General features: G+C 30.7%; 1 protein-coding gene across 1 annotated transcript; it reads right to left on the bottom strand.

The window, feature by feature from the left end:
* Window positions 1-1,732: 1,732 nt before the first annotated feature.
* LOC134720949 (pseudouridylate synthase RPUSD2-like) lies at window positions 1,733-16,409 on the bottom strand. The gene is made up of 11 exons (XM_063583556.1): window positions 16,069-16,409; window positions 15,221-15,341; window positions 14,316-14,437; window positions 9,328-9,428; window positions 8,337-8,503; window positions 7,209-7,350; window positions 6,600-6,736; window positions 6,287-6,340; window positions 4,147-4,238; window positions 2,932-3,516; window positions 1,733-1,841 (listed from the first exon to the last, which is right to left on the bottom strand). The coding sequence occupies exons 1-11, from the start codon at window positions 16,261-16,263 to the stop codon at window positions 1,767-1,769; spliced, it is 1,791 nt and encodes a 596-aa protein (XP_063439626.1). The 5' UTR covers window positions 16,264-16,409; the 3' UTR covers window positions 1,733-1,766.
* Window positions 16,410-17,521: the final 1,112 nt, after the last annotated feature.

Below are 17,521 nucleotides of genomic sequence, written 5' to 3'. Positions count from 1 at the left end.
GCACAAAGTTTGCGCTTAGATTTTTGATCCGTCAAAAAACATGGCCACCGTTACTTAAAATAGAACATAGGGGTCAAATGCAGTTTTTGGCTTATATATATTAAAAACGAAAGCATTTAGAGCAAATCTGACATGGGTAAAAATGTTCATTAGGTCAAGATCTATCAGCCCTGAAATTTTCAGATGAATCAAACAACCCATTGTTGGGTTGCTGCCACTTAATTGGTAATTTTAAGGAAATTTTGCAGTTGTTGGTCATTATCTTGAATATTATTATAGATAAAGATAAACTGTAAACAGCAAAAATGATCAGCAAAGTAAGATCTACAAATAAGTTAATATGACCAAATTTGTCAATTGACCCCGTAAGGGGTTATTGTCCTTTAATGACAATTTTTCACAATTTGTTCATCATATTTGCTAACTTTAAAAAAATCTTCTCCTCTTAACCTACTCAACCAATTTCAACCAAACTTCAACTGAATGATCAGTAGGGTGTATAAAATAAAGTTTGTGCTTTATTTTTTATTTCGTCAAAAAACATGCAGTCATTGCTAAAAATAGAACACAGTGTAAAATGCAGTTTTTGGCTTTTATCTCAAAAACTCCAGCATTTAGAGCAAATAAGACAAGAAGTTAAAGTATGTATTAGGTCAAAGTCTACCTGTCCTGAAATTTCAGCCGAATTGGGTAGCTGATATTTCAGGTATAATGCCCCTGAATTGATGATTTTAAAGAAATTTTGCAGTTTTTGGTTATTATCTTGAATATTATTATAGATACAGATAAACTGGTAATAGCAAAAATGTTTAGCAAAGTAAGATCTAATAATAAGTCAATTTGACCAAAATTGTCAATTGACCCCTTAAGGAGTTATTGCCCTTGAAAGACTTTTTTCACAATTTGTTCATCATGTTGACTTACTTTAAAAAATCTTCTCCTTTGAAACTGCTGTATCAATTTCAGCCAAACTTAGGCTAAATAAGTTTCACAGTATCTAGTATGAATTTTATATTTCATTTCCTTGTATGTCAAGAAACATAGCTCCTATGGCTAAAATAGAACATAGGAGAAAATGATTTTTTTTTTGCTTTTGAAGAAAATAGGACGATTCAAAGAACATTTAAATAAATTGAAAAGCCAAAATAATCATTGATGAGAGATTTAACCAAAAAAATTAAGGTGAGCGATTCATCCTCTTGAGAGCCTCTTGTTTATTAAATGGTCAACACAAAGGGCTGTGTGGCATATTTTCAACCTTTATATGACCCTAACTTCTAAAAGTTTAAACTTCTATTTAAATTCTGTAATACCCCAACCTTCACTTTGGGGCTACCTCATATTCAATTTACACCTGTAGCCTGTGCTTTATGCTGGTTTCATTCCAAAAATATTTCTCTATGAGATGAAACACAGAGATTGGATCTGGGAACCAGTACGTAAACAAGCAAAATATCTCTGAATATTATATATATCCCCAAATGAGATAGGCTTTTGAAACCTTAACCTGCTGATAAATTTTTCTGAAGAATGCATGTACGATTTACTCTAACCGCTTTACTTTTTGAAATATAAGCCAAAAACCATGTTAATCCAGAAATTGACATTTCAAGGGCAATAACTCTAAAATATGATGTACATGTATGCAAACAGCATACACCAAGTGATGGCAAACACTCATATGGCCTTTTAGGCCAGGTAAGCTAAAAAAGATAAAACTGTTTAAGAATTACAATTTAAATTTGTTTATTTTAAAATATTTAATGTTATTGAGAAGTGTCATCTACCCAGTCCTCTTTAGCCCATTCTGGTAATTCTGTACAAAATCCCCAGTCTGATCCCTGAAAAATAGAACAAATAATATTTTAATATTAATATAAGTAAAGGTTAACTTTTCATCAATTCTAGATCTATATTATGGTTATATTCAATACAAAACTATTTCTTTGTTACTAAATCACTCAAACTTAATGTATAACACTATAAAAGAGGGACCAAAGATACCGAAGGGACAGTCAAACTCGTAAATCTAAAACAAACTGACAACGCCATGGCTAAAAATGAAAAAGACAAACAAAAAAACAATAGTACACATGACACAACATAGAAAACTAAAGAATAAACAACACGAACCCGACCAAAACCTAGGGGTGATCTCAGGTGCTCCGGAAGGGTAAGCAGATCCTGCTCCACATGCGGCACCCGTCGTGTTGCTTATAAGAGTTCTTTAATTATAGTTCAATGCAAATAATGCTTTTTTTGTATTTATGAATGAGACAGCAACAGAATGACAACAGAATGACAACAGAATGACAACAGAATGACACTGATAATGATGAATATCTACAGAATGTAAAGGTCAACATACATGACATAGTCATTTTTTTTTCCTTGTTTGAACTGTTTTACATTGTCTTATCGGGGCCTTTTATAGCTGACTATGCAGTGTGATCTTTGCTCATTGTTGAAGAACGTATGATGACCTTTAGTTGTTAATGTCTGTGTCATTTAGGTCGTTTGTGGATAGTTGTCTCATTGGCAATCATACATGTACCGCATCTTCTTTTTTATATCATGATAGTTATAATCTTAAAAATGTAAAGATGAGTCTAATCAAAATGTCTTAATTATCCAAAAGAATATTTCAATATTGAATATAGTGACTATCAAAGATATATACCATTATATCAACATATCAAATTCATTAGAATAAGCAATGTGCCATCATAATTTTTCTTTACTTTTAAATGTGTCTTAACAAAGTTTTCAAATTCTTTCTAGTCCAGATAAAATTTTACAAATCTGCATGGTCTGGGGCATTGAAATAACAGTGTTACTTGGGAAAATATTAAGTTTAAAATCAAGCTTAAGTTTGATGTGATAACAGTTTTAAATAGCATGTATCTTAAATTTAATATATGGATATGTTACCTTATAACTTAATGCATGGAGGTACATGACAAGATCCTTTGGTCCAGGATCTATATAATTTCTCTTACAGCTACTACAATGTTCATTAGGAATCCATTTTGTTTCATCAAAAGTTGGATAAACAATTTTCCTTTCCATGCCAACCTTAGTTACTGAACATGAATCCTCTCTATCATTGTCAAGTGATTCAGAATTGCAACATATAATTTTATCCTCGTCTAAGCAAGATTCTGATTTGACCTCTGAACCTGAGGAATTTTCTGTCAGTGTTACTTCAGCAATATATCCGATCTTATCTCCTGTCTCTGTATGATCAAATTTAGCTTTCTTTTCCTTAGGTTCTAAACTATCTATTTCTGTATCATTATAAATAGAACCTTTTTTGGTCCCACTTTGTGAACTCTCTATTTCAGTCTTTGTTTCTGAATCTGTACTTTTAACATCACAGATTGTACCATCTATATTTTCTTTTATCTCTTGAGTAACTTGATTTTCTTTTATTTCCTTCAATCTTTTATGATAGAGTGGGTTTTCTCCATCATACCATAAACCAACACTATGTAAATTCTGTATTTCATCTGTGATCTGTTAAAAAGTTTGGAGGAAAATTTCAATTTCATGCTCACAGATTCAAAGGAAAGTAAATATTTGAAATCATAATAGTTATTTCAGTAATTTAAGATCCAGTTTACTCTACATATGATATATCATGAATTTGAATTCAGTTATTAATTCAGATTTCAGATCTTAAAATTGAAAGCAATTTCATTCTATCATAAATACAACGATTTGCTTACCCTTCTTGAGGGCCTGGGATCACACCCAGTTTTAGGTAGTAGGGCCTGTCTATAGTTTTGTAAGTTGTGTTATGTGTATTGTTGTTAGTCTTTTCATCATGTTCGTCATTCTTCATATTTTCCAATTACATTGTCAGTTTGTTTTGGACTTTTTAATTTTCTTTTGGTATCTTTCGTCTCCCTTTCAAAACCCAGATAAAAAATATCTTAAATTAAGCTTTCTCAAATCCTTCAATTCTAATATGGATATATATAACAAACTAGGCGCCTTTTCATGAAACCCACATATTAAGTGGGTCTAAAACTTTCGGCACAAGATAGAAAAGGGTGGAATATCAGCAAAGAGGCTTTATGCAACTTCTGGTGAGAAGTAAGATTAAGGAAAGGAAAACTAGCTTGTATTCTCGTAAGACCCTACCTCTGTATCAGATTTCCAGAATTCACCACCTTTTCCTCTATTGGGTCCAAAAGCTGGACTATTATATAAAGGGTCATTTACTATTGGATAACCTGAAAATAAAATAGTAGCATTATCATCTTGTGCCACAATAAATATTTAATAATTGTGTTACACAATGTTGGGTCTTATTTTTAATTATGATATTTACAGCTAAAAAAGCTAATTCAAACAAGGAATTAATGGAAAGAATATATGTGCAGTGGAAAACTGAAACAAGTTGAATAATTAACAAAAATTACACCACAAGTTTAACACATATAGCTTGCATCTTTTAAGAAGATATTTGAAATCAGTTGTTCATGTAGTGAAATAACATTTCTTCATGCATGTCTTGTTTATTGGAATGTGATTGAATGTTGTTTTTATAGGAAATATGTGATTCCAAATTTTAACCACAAATGGATTTAGTCTTCTAAAAAGAGTTGAAAGACCATGTTTGTTGCACATTACTTTTTGACTAATGGATAATAATGGGACAGGTGTAGAATGCCATAAACAGACTTAATTTTTAATCAAATCTTCTTTATTATTAAGCGAGCTGTTATATATGTTGACTTAGTATAGACATATGTTATAAAATGTTATATATATGCAGATAGCTGTCTTTCTATGAACCCCTTGTAATTTATAATGAGGGAAATACAGTCCTATATCTATTCTTATGAGGATGCTTTGAGCATGCTGGAGGATGTTCTGAGCTTTTAAACCAGATGCTCCGCAGGGCGTAGCTTTATACGACCGCAGAGGTTGAACCCAGAACGGTTGGGGCAAGTATGGACACAACATTCAAGCTGGATTCAGCTCTAAATTTGAATTGTGATTAAATAGTTGACACAGCATAGGTTTCTGACACAGAATGAATGTGTTCTAATGAACTTAAAATTTTTGTTTTCTCTTAGAGCAATTCACTATGCTGTTGAATATTAATCCTCTCAAAAAAATGTTTGAAGAAATTTTCTTTTTATTTATGAATTTCAAATTAGAAAAATTGAACCCAATTTTTTTAATCACATCCCCCTTTCCCTTATTCCAAAACTTAACATTGTGTTTAAATTTCATTGATTTCTATTTACTTAAACTAAAGTTATTGTTCGAAAACCAAGAATAATGCTTATTTGGGCCCTTTTTTGGCCCCTAATTCCTAAACTGTTGAAACCAAAACTCCCAAAATCAATCCCAACCTTTCTTTTGTGGTCATTAACCTTGTGTCAAAATTTCATAGATTTCTATTAACATAAACTAAAGTTATAGTGCGAAAACCAAGAAAATGCTTATTTGGGCCCTTTTTGGCCCCTAATTCCTAAAATGTTAGAGTGTGAAAACTAAAAGTATTCCGCCGACGACGACGACGATGACGATGACGCAGACGACGACGCCAACGTGATAGCAATATACGACAAATTTTTTTTCAAATTTTGCGGTCGTAATAAAGCTCTTTCTAGCAGTTCATGTAAATCAAAAAGTATGATATCAAATTAAACATTTACAATGTATTGATTTATTCAATATCTCTTCATAATAAAAAAGTAAAATCACAAAAACACTCAAATCCGTGGAAAATTCAAAACAGAAAGTCCCTAATCAAATGGCAAAATCAAAGGATTTATAAACAAGGATGTGTCCAAAGTACATGAATGCCCCACTCGCACTATTTTTTTCCATGTTCAATGGACCATGAAATTGGATAAAAAATATAATAAGGCATTAAAATTAGAAAGATAATATCATAAGGAACATGTGTACTAAGTTTCAAGTTGATTGGACTTCAACTTCATCAAAAACTACCTTGACCAAAAACTTTAACCTGAAACATGCACTTTCATTTTCTATGTTCAGTGGACCGTGAAATTGGGGTCAAAAGTTTAATTTGGTTTAAAAATTAGAAAGATCATATCATGGGGAACATGTGTACTAAGTTTCAAGTTGATTAGACTTCAAATTCATCAAAAACTACCTTGACCAAAAACTTTAACCTGAAGCGGGAAGAACGGACGTACGGAGGCACAGACCAGAAAACATAATGCCCCTCTACTATCTTAGGTGGGGCATAAAAAGGATCTGTTTCTAAATAATAACAACTTTCTGCTACCATTATTACCTAAGAACTGCAGGTGTACTCTTATCTGATGTGTCCTTCCAGTATAGGGTAAACCTGAAATAAAAGGCTCTAATAAGAAAAAGATACACAAATCCTAAAACAAATATCCAAATGTTAAAAAAATATTTCTTCTGATTAATCATTTTCTTCTTGTTTTGGCGATATTAATGTCTGCCCATGGACATGATGGAACACTTAATAAGACTGATAAAATTGTATTTTAAAAAAGGATGAGAACATTTTGTTACCTGATTAATCTGAATTAACAGTTAAACCACAACTTATTAATACATTTATTTAATTCTGAACTTACATCTGACAACACTGGATTTTCCGTTATAACTTAATCTCTGAAAAACAGTTTTACTTGGTTTACCAGGAGATTTTACCCTCATCATGGAAATTTTGTGGCTGATAAGGTCAAGTGGTTGATCACAAGTTAATTCTTCTCTGAAAAGAAACATGCATTTTAAGATAAAATAACACCATGAATTTCTATTCATAACAGCTATATAAATCAATGTTACAATACTAATTCACACAAAATGGATCCCTTAGATTTCAGGACATATATTCTTGTATCAGATAAGACAGGGAGGAATTTTTTAAGTATATACTTTTAACATTGCAGCCGGATTGGTTATTTTCGATACACAATTTTGAGAAATGCTCTTAAAACTAACATACTGCTATGGATTTATTTAAGTAGGTTCTAATATCGAGGAAAAATTGAATGAAATCCAAATTTTTGGGTTGAGATGATCAAATATATAAAACTGAAATATTTTTTAAGTTTGTGTTAATTTCAGATTTTCCATTTTGAATTCAAACAGAAAATACACTTACTACTAGAAAGTAGAAATATTCAAACAAAATAACAAGCAACCTAACTTCATTGTCCTTTCCATAACATTAAACTTACTTTGGAAATTCTCCAACTACACGACAAACATATTCCTTTTGTACATGTTTACCAAATATTTCATCTTCAAGTTGCCTTGTTTTTTCTGGTGTTTTAGCTAATATTAAAACACCTGATGTCAGGCGATCTAATCTATAAATATCTGAAACAAGATAGTCAAAGTATATATATATTGATTTCATTGACATGACAGATAAATAACTATGAACATGATGAAAGGTTTAAACAAGGAAATTTTTGTTTATTTATTTGTAAAATTAAAAGTTGCCAGAAAACAAGGAATAATCAATTGATGAATTTCTATATCCAAACTGCAGGGTTTAGCTTACATGTACATTCATCAATTTTTGGCACGGCTTTTTAATACACCTTATCGCTATTTCCGCTTGACCCAAGAATCTGTTCCGCTTGAACTTTTGACGTCATACAACAATCTCTTTTCCATTGTGGCGTCAGATATTTTCTATTATGATGTCAAAATTTTACGGGAACTTGTGTGATGTCCAGTAATGGCGGACAAATAGCGATAAGGTGTATTGAAAAAGTTACTAATTGTAAATAAAAAATTAAAATTCCATGATCTATTGAAGATGTTATATCACTAATATTAGAAGGAATAACAATTTAAGCATGAAATAAGCAATAAAGACACCACATGGGAAGCAGTCCAAAACTTCTGGGTTTTTTTTTCGTTTTTTTTTTATTGTTAGTGTGATTTAAGCTAGGTGGTGACAACTAATTGAATATTTTGTATTTAATGCTCTTCAATTTCGTTCCTAATTAATTTTTCCAACTGCTTTAGGTGCCACTAATAAGTCTTATATATATATGCAGGAAAAACATTGAAATTATTGAGTCATAACTACATGAAGATACATGTATGTACAAAAACTTACTTCTAAGATTAGGATGTCCATTATGTTTGCCTAGTATAAAGGTTATAGAATTAAATCTATGTCTACCACAGGGATGGCATAGAATGGATGGTGGCTTGTTGATAACTACACTTACTTCTAAGATTAGGATATCCATACTCTTTGCCTAGAGTATAAAGGCTATAGAATTAAACCTATATCTACCACAGGGATGGCATAGAATGGATGGTGGCTTGTTGATAACTACACTTACTTCTAAGATTAGGATATCCATATTCTTTGCCTAGTATAAAGGCTATAGAATTAAATCTATATCTACCACAGGGATGGCATGGAATGGAAGGTGGCTTGTTAATCACTACAACATCTTTATCGTCATGGATAATCTTTAATGGACTTCCACTAACAGGGTTCTCATGTCTGAAAATGGTAGAGTAATGATATTAACCTATCTGTTCTTATACTCTCGTTCAAATTGTGTCACATTTGTCATTTCAGGGCATTTTATAGCTGACTATGCGGTATGGGTTTTACTCATTGTTGAAGGATGCACTCTGACCTATAGTTATTAATTTCTGTGTCATCTTGTGGAGAGTTGTCTCATTGGCAATAATGCCACATTTTCATATTTTTATATTTACAAGTGATATGTAGTACCATTGTCCACTGTTGCTTGTTTTACAATAACAATATGCAATTACAACTTTCATTGTTAGCCAATCAATTACATTTTATGAATATTTATGTCATGGATTAAGTCTTTGTAAATTGAATTAATTTTTACTGACACTCAATAAAAACTAACTTTCCAGCTATGTATGCTTTGTTTATTTACATCTAATTCATCTTAAAGGTCAAGTTTTAACTAATTCAAGAAGAAATGCATGTAGCATTGTAGATGATGAAAAGCAATTTAAAAACTTGCTTTGAAATTTGTTCACTATTTTTTATACATCATAGACGTTTCAGGTAAAATAAAATTGAGAATGGAAATGGGGATTGTGCCAAAGAGACAACAAAACCCGACCATAGAGCAGACAAGAGCAGAAGGTCACCAACAGGTCTTAAATGCAATGAGAAATTTCCGCACCCCGAGGCGTCCTTCAGCTGGCCCCTAAACAAATATATACTAGTTCAGTGATAATGAACGCCATAAACAAGTTGTCTAATTGGCACTCATACCATATTTTCTTATATCAATAAGCAGATTTATCTCAACTGAAAACATTCTTATTACAATTTACCTATGAAGAGTATGTTCCAGAAAATCATGATTTTTCACTTTGTAATCAATTGATACTGGTTTACCATTTACTGTTACTCTACCACTCTCTATAGCATCAATCTATAAGATAACAGTAACATAGTAAAATAACAAAATTAAGATGTTATTAGGTCAAGAAGACTTGTCTTTGATTTATTTATAGACTCGCCATATGCCCAAGTGGTTATTAAAAAGGAAACTTGACACGGTTGGTAATTATAAAGTTTATTCAATGAAAAAATGTATGCTATGTTCACTTAAATGGGTAGCTATAGGGATAAATATGATAATTTTTGAAAGGCAATAGTATTTATAACATTTTACTCTCTTTATTTATAAAACTACCTGTAGTCCTTTGCTAATTTATGTATCATTGTCACTTTTCTTAGTCTTTTTTGTAACCTATTCTAACATCAGACAGCTCTGTCTTCTTATAAACTGAGTTTTACTGTGCATTTTGCTGTGTGTTTGGTTATTCTACATTGGCTTGAGGTATAGGGGGTATTAAGATCTCACTAAACATGTTCAACCATGTCAGGTTTTTTTGTACTTATCCTAAATCAGGAACTTCTGTCCTTTGTTATTCTTGTATGATTTTTTTTAATTTGAGTTCATTTACATGTTTCTGAGTTTCGTGTGACATATATATTTTCAGTTAACAGGTAAATATTTTTGTTTAGGGGCCAGCTGAAGTCTGCCTCTGGGTGTGGGATTTTACAGCTGTGTTGAAAACCCATTGGTGGGTTTGGGATTCTTTCTGCTATGGGGCCAGGTTATTGTCTCTTTTAATACATTACTATTTCCTTTCTCAAGTTTAGTAAGTTGATGCAATGACATATACGCATGTTGTGTTACCTAAAATGTGTAGCTACATGTACATGTACATGGATGAACATGTTTATTTCTGTGAGTCATCAATAAAAATTATTTCACAAAAGTGCATGAAGATTAAAGTCATGAAATAAATAAAGATTAAAGTCATGAAATAAATAAAGATTAAAGTATGAAATAAATAAAGATTAAAGTATGAAATAAATAAAGATTAAAGTATGAAATAAATAAAGAATAAAGTATGAAATAAATAAAGATTAAAGTATGAAATAAATAAAGAATAAAGTATGAAATAAATAAAGATTAAAGTATGAAATAAATAAAGATTAAAGTATGAAATAAATAAAGATTAAAGTATGAAATTAATAAAGATTAAAGTATGAAATAAATAAAGATTAAAGTATGAAATGAATAAAGATTAAAGTATGAAATAAATAAAGATTAAAGTATGAAATAAATAAAGATTAAAGTATGAAATAAATAAAGATTAAAGTATGAAATTAATAAAGATTAAAGTATGAAATAAATAAAGATTAAAGTATGAAATTAATAAAGATTAAAGTATGAAATAAATAAAGATTAAAGTATGAAATAAATAAAGATTAAAGTATGAAATAAATAAAGATTAAAGTATGAAATAAATAAAGATTAAAGTATGAAATAAATAAAGATTAAAGTATGAAATAAATAAAGATTAAAGTATGAAATTAATAAAGATTAAAGTATGAAATAAATAAAGATTAAAGTATGAAATAAAGAAAGATTAAAGTATGAAATAAAGAAAGATTGAAGTATGAAATAAAGAAAGATTAAAGTATGAAATAAAGAAAGATTAAAGTATGAAATAAAGAAAGATTAAAGTATGAAATAAATAAAGATTAAAGTATGAAATAAAGAAAGATTAAAGTATGAAATAAAGAAAGATTAAAGTATGAAATAAAGAAAGATTAAAGTATGAAATAAATAAAGATTAAAGTATGAAATAAAGAAAGATTAAAGTATGAAATAAATAAAGATTAAAGTATGAAATGAATAAAGATTAAAGTATGAAATAAATAAAGATTAAAGTGTAATAAATAAAGATTAAAGTATGAAATAAATAAAGAATAAAGTATGAAATAAATAAAGATTAAAGTAAGAAATAAATAAAGATTAAAGTATGAAATAAATAAAGATTAAAGTATGAAATTAATAAAGATTAAAGTATGAAATTAATAAAGAATAAAGTATGAAATAAATAAAGAATAAAGTATGAAATAAATAAAGAATAAAGTATGAAATAAATAAAGATTAAAGTATGAAATAAATAAAGATTAAAGTATGAAATAAATAAAGATTAAAGTATGAAATAAATAAAGATTAAAGTATGAAATAAATTAAGATTAAAGTATGATATAAATAAAGATTAAAGTATGAAATAAATAAAGATTAAAGTATGAAATAAATAAAGATTAAAGTATGAAATTTAGTGCTCTAGCTAGAAATCAAAAGGGACAGGGTGCCAGTGGAGGGCAGGGCACTTTTTATGATAAGAAAAAGCACTGCTAATTCTTTTGTCTCTGTTTCTGTGTGTATCACGAGTTAGGAATCTCTTTTTTCACTGTATATGTTGTGGGTTTTTTTAAATAAAAAGATACATTTCAACCATAGTCTTTATTTCATTGTTTGTGTAATGTTTTTTATAGCTTAACTTCACTCTACCCATTGTCAGACAGTATATTTTTTTTTTATACTGCAATCAGCTATTTTACTATACAGATAAAGCTATATGTATAAACATAAGCTTTATACGTCAATGAATTTAAACTTTTATGTCTTCAAATTGGTTATTTATATACCATGGTTATCAAATGTTATCAATTTAGTTCATTTTCCCTTTCTAATTCCTTTTATATGTCAATGTTTTACCGCCTGGACTACGCTCATAGGGAAATACCCCAAAATGGTACCCCAAGAGGGAAATTCCAAACACTTTTTTAACAATTTTTGTTACATAGTTTTTTCATTTTTCAAATATTTTTTTTCGATTTCAGTATAAAGACAATATACGTATTGTGTCTTGAAATATGAAATTTATTTGTATTCGGCACGAAACGAGAAACGAAAATGCTCGGTAGAACCTCGCATTTTCCCGTTTCTAAGCCTCATACAAATAAATTTCATATTTCAAGACACTATTATTGTCTAATTATTCATATAAAAAAATACAGCCTTAAATACATTTGGAGTATTATTTCAAGTGTATTACTAATTTATCAATGTTTAGAACATGGATTGGTAAAAGTGTAATTATCAAAAAGAAATTGCAATATATATTTTTTTATATGTTCAAAGACAGTTAATATCCTTACGTAACATTATTATGTTATTATATATTCAATTGGTTATTTATTTAATTTTTTGATACTAGATAATATTTTTAGGGCACAAATTTGTAATAAGCTAAATCAGGGGAAGTAACTCCAAAATCAATTTCCAAATTGTTTGCGTTAATTAACAAGAGTGCACACGCTGAAATGTCTCGCCTTCTGTACTAATTATTGATATTATGTTGATAGTCCTAAGTATAAAGCTTTATTACAACTGTCACATAAACTTAACATTAATCAAGATAACTAAACAAAGACCAATGAACCTTGAAAATGAGGTCAAGGTCAGATGAACCATGCCAGGCAGACATATACAGCTAACAATGCTTCTATACAACATATATAGTTGACCTATTACTTATAGTTGAAGAAAAATAAACCAAAACACAAAAACTTAACACTGTGCAATGAACCGTGAAAATGAGGTCACGGTCAAATAAAACCTGCCCGACTGACATAAAGATCATTAAATATTTCCATACACCAAATATAGTTGACGTAATCGTATGGCATATAGTATTAGATAAAAAGACCAAAACTCAAAAACTTAACTTTGATCACTGAACCATGAAAATGAGGTCGAGGTCACATGACATCTGCCGGCTAGACATGTAGTCATGTACACCTTACAATCATTCCATACAACAAATACAGTAGACCTGTTGCATTTAGTACGAGAAAAACACACCAAAACACAAAAACTTAACTATAACCAATGAACCATGAAAATGAGGTCAAGGTCAGAGGACACCTGCCAGTTGGACATGTACACCTTACAGTCCTTCCATACACTGAATATACAAGCCCTATTGCTTATAGTATCTGAGATATGGACTTGACCACCAAAACTTAACCTTGTTCACTGATCCATGAAATGAGGTCGAGTTCAAGTGAAAACTGTCTGACAGACATGAGGACCTTGCAAGGTACGCACATATCAAATATAGTCATCCTATTACCTACTTATAATAAGAGAGAATTCAACATTACAAAAAATCTGAACTTTTTTTCAAGTGGTCACTGAACCATGAAAATGAGGTCAAGGACATTGGACATGTGACTGACGGAAACTTCGTAACATGAAGCATCTATATACAAAGTATGAAGCATCCAAGTCTTCCACCTTCTAAAATATAAGGCTTTTAAGAAGTGAGCTAACGTCGCCCCCGCCGCCGACGGATCACTATCCCTATGTCGAGCTTTCTGCAACAAAAGTTGCAGGCTCGACAAAAACTATGCTTGTCGCTAACAATTTGAGATGGGAGGCATTTCTGTGAAGGCATAGTTTTATTTTGATGACTTAAATTCATTTCTAAAGTCATGAAAGTCTTCATTTATACACTTTCATTGTGACTTGAAGATCGGAAATGCCCACCCAAGCTAAACACACTTCTGACACATTCATTACATGTATGACAAAAAGATACATTGTCCTAATTAAATTACCTAGTTATTAACACCTTTGAAGTCTTAATCATTGTAATTGATTGTAATGACATGATTAACCTGGGGGCAATCACACAGGTATCATATATGTAATTAATTTTGAGATCAGAAATCGATGAAAAAAGGCAATTTTACCAAAACGGCACAAGAGAATTTTGGAAAATGACGTTAGGGCAGAAGGGCGCGGATGAAGGCACTTAGGGTGCGACTGAGGGCACCCAGGGCGCGGCGCCCTTCTATTTGTGGCTAGCAAGACCACTGAAATTAATAAAGATTTAAGTATGAAATAAATAAAAGTACATGTGTTTTTATGAAGACTTACATATTCCTCGGTTTCTGTTCCATGGAAGTCTTTAGTAAAGATGTCTAGTACTGTTTTACCATTCCATCGCTGTTTACAATATGATGAAAATGTAAAATAGTATGGGTACACTTTTCTCAAACCTTAAATACAAAATGTATTTAATATATATATTACATATGTATGTCAAATGAGCATATTGAATAATTCAACATATCTGTCCAATAAGTCAATGCTGTATATATGCATGTTGGCTAGAATTGAAAATTCATTTTTTTTTATTTCTAAACTTTACAGAAAACTCTCTTCAACATTGTTCAATTGATAATGAAACATGAGTTTGACTGTTGTAATAAAAATAAGGAGATGTGGTATGATCTGATAATTGCCAATAAGACACAAAATGATGTAGATGTACAAATGTAAACTACAATAAATCACAGCACAGTCTTCACAAATGAGCAAAACGTCAACCCATTTGATGCATAACATGAAATATGGTTTCCACAATCTGTCATGACTTTAATTGTAACATGATTTGACTGTTCTGTTGTAAATTTTAATGTTTCATGATTTTGATTGTTCTGTTTTGACTAATTTTAACATGAGTTGACTGTTACATATGAGTCATAGCGTTCAGTGTTTTTAACATTCTCTGGACAATTATAATGGTTTGGGATGCTGTGCTATGACATGTATGACCAATTTTAACATATTTCACATTAGTAATTTGATAAAGGTGTATCTATTTTTCTTGAAAAATTTATGTCCAAGGAGGAATGCAAAAGACTTCACACTAGTAGTGAAATGTGACATCCCTTCCCTCAATTTTCAGTCTTTGGTGAACCCTGGCTGATGAATGTCATGTGGAAATCTGATTTATACACAAATTTATTACATACATGACATATAAATGTATGTATTACCATTTTCAAAATAATACTCTGCAGCATCAAACAGGCTTTTGTCAAATCCTGGATTCTGCTTGTTATTTGTTAATCCTTTTGTTAGTTTTTTCATCTCCTTTCTTCTTTCTTTGGCAAAAAGCTTAAATATAAATTAATATGTATACATGTACATCATTTGTACATAACCCAATAATAAAGAATCTAATTTAAAACACTTTAAAATCAATTATAAACCTTTTCATGCTTTTAACATGTTCAACATGTTCAAGTTTAAAATGATATATATTATGATTTTTGTTTTGCAAGTACATTTACATCATTATAATCATGATAATGTACAAATGTACATGTACATGAACATGATGAATACATGCTTACTAATAAATTACAGTGGTGGATCCAGAAATTTTCATAAGTGGGTACCCACTGACTGCACATGAGGGGGCCTGGCCTGCTCCATAGATGCTTCAGTGAATCCCTGTTTAATCAACCAAATTTTTCCCACTGCCAGTTCCCCCACCCCCTCTAAATCGGCCTCTGAATTATCATGATTATAAGAGCATAAAAGTACAACCAATGATTTGCTGATTGGGGCAATGAAGATTTGAAAAAAAATCCCTGGTAACAATTGAATATAAATAATCTTACCCAAGAGTCAGACAGAGTTAAAATGAATATTCTACATGTTCTACACACATGACACAACCATATGGAAGAAATAATTGTGTACAAAAAATGAAAATAAACTATAGCACAACAAAGCCTTGAACAATTAAGCTGTTGTCAGGTATGAGCAGCAGATAAAAATAAATAAAATTATAAAATAGTTGTGCCCTTATCTGACATTGCCCATCAGTTTTGTTTACCCTCTTCTGCTTTCTTTGGGCTCTTTTTGAGAGAACAGGTTCTTGAATTGCATCTTCTCCATCTATGGTTTGTTTAGGTGCTGTTAAATCTGACATTGTTGATATAAATGTCTCTGACTGTCTAAGAGTTTTTAGGCAATTTAACAATACACTTGAAGTATGTCTTCCATGTGTACTGAACAGATGAATGTGCATGAAGTAAATAAAAGTTTCATTCACGTTACGACGTTAGTTGTTTAAGCCTTGACATTCAGAAGTCTGTGTTATTTCGAAATAAACCAGTCTAATTGTATTTTTTGTTATGAATCACTATTCAACGATATAAATATTCAATATATGATAAAATGAAACGCAATGAAATTTTGATGGGCGCATCCATTTTGGAAGGGACATAACTCAGATACCAACTCGGCCCGGGTCAAATGCCAGCTCGTACCTTTATTTTCAGTCAAGGTCATTTGTTGTATTTTCCTTCATATTTCATGATAATACAGCTAGCAACATACAAATACAATAAAATGCACATTCGATTGGTACTATAATACCAATGACAGTTTTTTTTTTTAAAATAAATATAGTCAAAGAACTTGAAATTGGTTAAATGAATTGTTCAATTAAAGCCGATTTCTTGCTGATGTGAAATGCACTGTGCTGTTGCGCAATGCTTAGTAAATCTGTATTCAGACTAGTCCAAATAATTATGACGTCTGGCAAGGCTATTTTAATTTTTTTCTGAGACGCCTTCCTGTAAGTAACAGTATATTGACACCCCCGCCCAATTATTTTTCCTTTATCCTATCGAACCGGCTTTCTTGGCTTTTTGTCCATCTGATGAGTTCAGCCTTTTTCAACTGATTTTCGTCGTTCTTATGTTGTACTGTTATACCACTGTCCCAGGTTATGGGGAGGGTTGGGATCCCACTAATGTGTTTAACCCCGCCGCATTATTTATGTGTGTGCCTGTCCCAAGTCGCCTGTCGTTTGTTTATGTGTTACACATTTTTTTTTCGTTCTTTTTTATTTTTACAAAGGTAGTTTAATAGTTTTCTCGTTTGAATTGTTTTACGTTGTCTTATCGGGGCCTTTAATAGCTGACTATACGGTATGGGCTTTGCTCATTGTTGAAGGCCGTACGGTGACCTATAGTTGTTATAATGTCTGTGTAATTTTGGTCTTTTGTGGATAGTTGTCAGGCTCATTGGCAATCATACCACATCTTCTTCTTTTTTATATTAGTGTTGTGATCGTCCCTCTCAGAATGTATTTTGTCCCCAAAATATTAGCGCAGACAAATCTTTTAATCATTTATTCTTAGTTTATTTTGCCTTTTTACACTTTTTCATTCATCAATTCGAGATTACAGATGAAATATAAAAACGTTGAACCCATATAAACATTATGTCAAGAAATTAAAAAAAACGGTGAATTTTTCCCATATACACACTATGTCAAG

Source organism: Mytilus trossulus, chromosome 6 (genome assembly GCF_036588685.1).
Source record: "Mytilus trossulus isolate FHL-02 chromosome 6, PNRI_Mtr1.1.1.hap1, whole genome shotgun sequence".
NCBI classification, from domain to species: domain Eukaryota; kingdom Metazoa; phylum Mollusca; class Bivalvia; order Mytilida; family Mytilidae; genus Mytilus; species Mytilus trossulus.
Note: the sequence above shows the minus strand (reverse complement) of the source record. Positions and strands in the feature narration are given on the sequence as shown.

Bases quoted from the DNA above. Each gene is read 5' to 3' on its own strand.
- LOC134720949 (XM_063583556.1), bottom strand. From the start codon at position 16,263: ATGCACATTCATCTGTTCAGTACACATGGAAGACATACTTCAAGTGTA. The intron at 8,504-9,327 runs GTAAATTGTAAT...TACCATTTTCAG, and splicing joins CTGGAACATACTCTTCATAG to ACATGAGAACCCTGTTAGTG. The intron at 4,239-6,286 runs GTAATAATGGTA...TTTTATTTTCAG, and splicing joins AGTACACCTGCAGTTCTTAG to GTTATCCAATAGTAAATGAC.